The sequence below is a fragment of the Rhagoletis zephyria genome, unplaced genomic scaffold (assembly GCF_001687245.7).
Source record: "Rhagoletis zephyria isolate East Lansing unplaced genomic scaffold, Rhagoletis_zephyria_1.1 Rzeph_scaffold_24928, whole genome shotgun sequence".
Classification (NCBI taxonomy): Eukaryota; Metazoa; Arthropoda; class Insecta; order Diptera; family Tephritidae; genus Rhagoletis; species Rhagoletis zephyria.
The window spans coordinates 1-6,074 of NW_016181986.1; the positions used below are offsets into that span (position 1 = coordinate 1).

Below are 6,074 nucleotides of genomic sequence, written 5' to 3' on the forward strand. Positions count from 1 at the left end.
CAACTCCGTCTTGTCCATCGCCATCTCCCTCATCTTGCTGACCAGCTCCGTCAGCACCCGACTAAAGATCTCCCCAATGCCGGTGCTGGCCGCCCCCTGGTCGTTGATGTAGAGGCCATTGGAGAGCACTAGCACATTGGAGTGGGCCTCAATGGAGCGGTGGGCAAACTGCGCAATGAGCAGCTCATTCCAGCCCGCCTTCACCAGACTGCACTGGTCCTCCAGGTAGAGGTCGGTGAAGTGGGGCACCGCCTTCGCCCACTCAAACATCTGCTTGATTTGGGTGCGCACGGCGGAGGTAATGTCGGCGGCCCGTTCTCGCTTCAGGCGGACGTCGATGCGCATCTCCGCCTCATTTATAGCAGCCAGCAGAGCTTCGTGGCTGTAGTTGGGGCTGATGTTCAGTGCAGAAAGTGAAGAANGGGGCACCGCCTTCGCCCACTCAAACATCTGCTTGATTTGGGTGCGCACGGCGGAGGTGATGTCGGCGGCCCGTTCTCGCTTCAGGCGGACGTCGATGCGCATCTCCGCCTCATTTATAGCAGCCAGCAGAGCTTCGTGGCTGTAGTTGGGGCTGATGTTCAGTGCAGAAAGTGAAGAAGGGGCGGAAGAGGAGAGCAGGCCGATCTGGTTCGGCTGATTCAACTGCTGCTGCTGCTGATGATGAATTGAGATGNGGGCGCAGAAGAGGACAGCAGGCCGATCTGGTTCGGCTGATTCAACTGCTGCTGCTGCTGCTGATGAATTGAGATGGAGGAGGAGGTGGTGTTGGAAGAGGAGGAGGAGGGCCCGGTTGGGGAGGTGCTGTTGACGGCATTGCTCGGTCCCAGCGGAAGGCCACCGCCACTGCTTCCGGAAATGGAAGATCCGGAAATTAGTCCTCCTCCTCCNAAGGGGCGGAAGAGGAGAGCAGGCCGATCTGGTTCGGCTGATTCAACTGCTGCTGCTGCTGATGATGAATTGAGATGGAGGAGGAGGCGGTGTTGGAAGAGGAGGAGGAGGGCCCGGTTGGGGAGGTGCTGTTGACGGCATTGCTCGGTCCCAGCGGAAGGCCACCGCCACTGCTTCCGGAAATGGAAGATCCGGAAATTAGTCCTCCTCCTCCTCCCGAGGAGATGCCATTGCTGCTGGTGCTCTCCACCTCGTTTTCATTGCGCTCCTTGGTGCGCTGCCGTTCCTCCTGCACCGCCTCGCGCTTCATGCCGCAGTGCAGGCACTTCTGGTACCTGAGGTGATTAGAGTGTTGGTTAGAAAAGACAGGTTTTAATTGTAAATTAAAGCTCTCCCCGGCACTACCTACCGACAGTACTGACACCGATTGCGCTGCTTCTTGTCAATGATGCAGGCCTTCTCCTCCCGGCAGACGTACGTCAGGTCCTTGCGGACGGTGCGCTTGAAGAAGCCCTTGCAGCCTTCGCAGCTATGGGAAAAGAGAAAGTCAGAATTTAGAACAAAATCAACTCCAAAACCTCTTCCTCTCTCTCTCTCTCTCTCTCTCTTATACCTGTATACGCCATAGTGCTTTCCCGAGGCTCGATCTCCACAGATCGAGCAGAGGTGCTTCGAACCGCTCAGCGGATGATTGGGCGGATAGACGCCGGAGCTGTTTGGACCTCCGGCACTTCCATTGCCTCCTCCACTTCCGTTTCCGCCGCCGCCTCCTCCTCCGCCTGGAGCCGTCGTCGACTGCGGACTGCCCACGGAAACGGAGCCACCACTATTTACACCTCCTGAGGAGCTGCCCACTCCATAGGAGCTGCTGACGCCGGCCACCGAGCTGCTGCTCGCCGTCGGATAGGGACTGAAGGCGTTGTTGCTGCTGGAGCTGGGCGAGGTGGCCAGCGAGTTCGCTCCCGAGCCGCCATTGTTACCACCGGCGTTGTTTGCTGAAAGTGAGAAGAAAGAAGAGGATGATTGAGTTAGAAAGGTGTCCAAGGTTAAGGACAGGAGGAGTTGGTGATGACTGTCTAGTGAGGACGGTCGCTCAAGGAGGGCCATCTGCTGCTGCTGATGCTGCTGATGATCTCGATCAGTGGTCATTCTAGTGTCCAATTCTAGTTCTAAATCTAGATAATTCCTAAATAGATTCGATACGCCGCAAAAAGAGCTAAGTTGAGCTACAAATGACGTTAGGTGACTGACGATGATGAGATAACGCACAACACAACACATCACGAACCAATTTCCGAAATACCTATAGTATTTTAGGAGACATTTGCTCTCTCTCTCCTACGCCTCAGTGGGCTGACATTTACGCCACCATCAACTACTACTATTTCTTGTTTTCTGCTCCGACTATGGAACTTCATTAGTCAAAGCGAGCAGAGCAGAGAGCTAGCCAGAAACCGAAAGTGAATGCGAGTGATTGCACTGCCAGGCAATTAATGTAATGGCTGGCCAGTTCAGTACTACCAGGCAGGCAGGCAGGCAGCCTGTATGAACCGGTGTTCGGTTACATCAGAAAAACATAGCAAAACAGCGAACCTCTCTCTTCACTTTTGTTGTGGATGCTCTCTCTCTCTCTCTCTCTCTCTCTCTCTCTCTCTCTGATGGCATGCTGCATCAAAATGACGCCGGTCCATCATCATCCACTTGCCGTCTCTGTCTGTCTGTCAAACTCGAACACAGTGCCTCTGCCTCCAGCCAGCCATTCCAATGGCAATGCACCGAAACACGCACCACTTATCGGCCCATTGACTGTCTGTCTGACTGACTGGCTGTATTGATAGATAGAACACGATAGCAGAGAAAGANGAGAGAGAGAGAGAGAGAGAGAGAGAGAAGATTCAAGTGTGCCCCACCAAGTTTGCCCAATTGTCAGTGCACATCTGTGTTTGGCCTCGAAAAGTGAGAGTAAAAGTGAAAAAGTGACGCTATCAGAGGAATGAAGCTGTTGAACAGTTGACGTTAGATTAGAAGAAGGCTTCAGTACTGAAAGAAATAAGAAAAAATGAGAGAGAGAGAGGACAGAAGAGCCCAATAGACACAATCTCTCAAGACACAGTCTGTCTGTCAATCGACGACAAAACAAAGGCAAACCAAGCAAGTGCCTTAGCTGCTGCTGCTGCTGCCATGCAGAGCAATGAGAAGGCCAAACAACGTTTAGCGAAACGGTTCTAGGAACTGAGCTCTGGACAAGGGCCGCCAAAGCAAACACAGCACAGCACAGCAGCAGGCACACAAAAAGGGGGCACATACAAAAACACCAGGCAATTAGAGCGATTGTTGGCTCTAGAGCGGTTCGGAGGTGGTGGTGGTGGCTCTGGCAGGAGAAGGGATGTACTGGAAACGTCCACCACAATGTACCATCAATCTAATCGGACAAAGGAACGGGCGCTCAAAACAGGGTCGGATCGGCCTGGCCTGACAAACAAAAACATTAGCCACTAGAAACAGGTAATATACTCTTCTCCCTTCCACTAGTAACTCGATATCAGCCAGCCACTGTCGGAAGGAAAAATGAAAGAAGAACAGACGAGCAGAACAGAACAGAACCAGGAGGAGCAGGAGAACTCTCGCCACTTCCAGAGAAAAATAGTGAGGATTAAATCGACTGTCAAAGTTGAGGTGTGGGCGGTGAGAGAGAGAGAGAGAGAGAGAATGGTCGGGATCACGTCAGAGAGACCCGATGTTGAAATTCTCTCTCTTTTTCTGTGACGCCACACCACAGCACTACAATTGCTGCTTATCATTGGGCAAATATTGGGTAGTATAACAGACGAGAAGATGAGAAAGTTGAAAAAGCAAAAGAGAAGCAAAGNACAGAACAGAACCAGGAGGAGCAGGAGAACTCTCGCCACTTCCAGAGAAAAATAGTGAGGATTAAATCGACTGTCAAAGTTGAGGTGTGGGCGGTGAGAGAGAGAGAGAGAGAGAGAATGGTCGGGATCACGTCAGAGAGACCCGATGTTGAAATTCTCTCTCTTTTTCTGTGACGCCACACCACAGCACTACAATTGCTGCTTATCATTGGGCAAATATTGGGTAGTATAACAGACGAGAAGATGAGAAAGTTGAAAAAGCAAAAGAGAAGCAAAGAGAAGGAGAAGATCAACATCGAGATCCGAGTTTGCGTCAGGAAGGTGATGAGCAAACAAAATGCCCGCTCGCCAACAACAAAAAGGTCATCAGTCCAGGCTGACCCTTACAACCTCATTTCGTTCTCACTCTCTTTCTCGCAAATTCATNAAGAGAAGAAGAAGATCAACATCGAGATCCGAGTTTGCGTCAGGAAGGTGATGAGCAAACAGAAAGCCCGCCCGCCAACAACAAAAAGGTCATCAGTCCAGGCTGACCCTTACAACCTCATTTCGTTCTCACTCTCTTTCTCGCAAATTCATTCATTCATTCATTCATTCATTACTCTCCGTTATTGATAAGCGAAAAAAGTGGTACCTGAGTAGAAGGTTCCACCTCGATAATGAGGCGGCTGCTGTTGATGGTGATGATGGTGCTGCTGAAGAGCAGCCGTACAGCCGCTGACCGGCGACGAGGACGTCGAAGAGGAGTCTGAAGAGCAGGAGGAGGAGGAGGAGGATGAAGTGGAGGAGTGTCGGTGAAAGTTGGGGTACGCTTGGTTTTGGGGGTGATGGTGGTGGTTGTGGTGGTGATGATGGTTATGATGACTGCTTGATCGTTGATGATGATGCTGCTGCTGGTTTTGGTGGTTTTGGTGGTGAGGGAGATGGTGATACTTGGCCGGCTCCAGAGAAGGTGGCGGATCGATGCTGCCGTATCGAGGAGGAGGAGGCTCAGAATGATGTGAATATTGAAGGTGACCACGATTCTGCTGATGGGGAGAAGGAGGAGGAGGCTGCTGGAGAAAGATTGTCTCACAGCAAGGCTGATTCTGTTGCTGCTGCTGATTCTGTTGTTGCTGCTGCTGGTTCTGGTGAAGCTGATGAAGCTGCTGCTGCTGCTGTTGCTGGTGATGATAAGAGCCAAACTGATCTTGAGAGGCCAGACCACTGTGCCACATCTGCTGTTGCTGCTGCTGTTCAGCCTCTTTGTACGACGGCCTGGACACCAACGTGTACGGCTGATGACTAGTCAGGTGGGGGTGGTGGTGACCTGTTGCAGAAAGACTTTGATTCTGCTGCTGCTGCTGCTGCTGCATACTGTACAGTGAACTGCTGCTGTTCTGTCGGTGATGCACTGCAAATCCGTTGGTCGTCGAAGCGTGCTGACTAAACTGCAAGTGATGAGGGTGGTGATGGTGATGATCGGCGTAGGAGTGCCGAAGTTCCTNGGGGTGGTGGTGACCTGTTGCAGAAAGACTTTGATTCTGCTGCTGCTGCTGCTGCTGCATACTGTACAGTGAACTGCTGCTGTTCTGTCGGTGATGCACTGCAAATCCGTTGGTCGTCGAAGCGTGCTGACTAAACTGCAAGTGATGAGGGTGGTGATGGTGATGATCGGCGTAGGAGTGCCGAAGTTCCTCTTGTTCAGCTGTGGTCTCAGTCATTCCCCCACCACAACTGCCGCTGCTGCTGCCGTTGTAGCCGACGGTGAAGCTCTTGATGACGTCGTCGACAGTGCGAATCGGCTTGTCCATTACCATTCCACCTCCACCACCGCCACCATTGACTTTGGTGGACTTTGGAGTGATCGCCGCCGCCGCCGCTGTTCGGTGGTGGTACACTGCTGCCGCCGCCGCCGCCGAGTAGTGGTGAGCGGGAAAGTCCTCATACGGTGCCGAGAGGTACATTTTAGCCTTCAATGGTGAACATCGTAGTCGGAGGGGAGAAGGGAGGTCAAGTTTAGTCGCCCTCAATGAATCAGTGGATTGGGACTGCGATGACTGACTGGCAAACGTCGATGGTGATGAGAACACACAGAGTTTGCCGTCTGTCTGCGAAAGCCACTGCCAGAATGTTTGTGTTTGTGTGTCTAGACAGTCAAATGGTGAAAGCAGCCTAACACACAAATGCTTTGCTCTCTTCAAATGAGGAGTACACGCTGTGACTTGCGTCGTTGTTTGGCGTCGTCCTCTCTAATGAGTCGATCAAGAAGAATGTTGCTGCTGCTGGTGAAGAAGAAAAAGAAGCAGCAGCAGTGCCGCACACACCAATTAA

At 52.1% G+C, this 6,074-nt stretch overlaps 1 protein-coding gene across 1 annotated transcript; it reads right to left on the bottom strand.

Moving 5' to 3' along the window:
- Positions 1-5: 5 nt before the first annotated feature.
- Positions 6-1,886, bottom strand: LOC108382037 (retinoic acid receptor RXR-alpha-A-like; the record flags this gene model as incomplete). Its single annotated transcript, XM_017638432.1, has 4 exons — positions 6-392; positions 1,117-1,226; positions 1,301-1,420; positions 1,505-1,886. Coding segments are annotated over 4 exons (999 nt in total), but the record flags the coding sequence as incomplete, so codon positions are not given.
- Between the last annotated feature and the right edge of the window lie 4,188 nt (positions 1,887-6,074).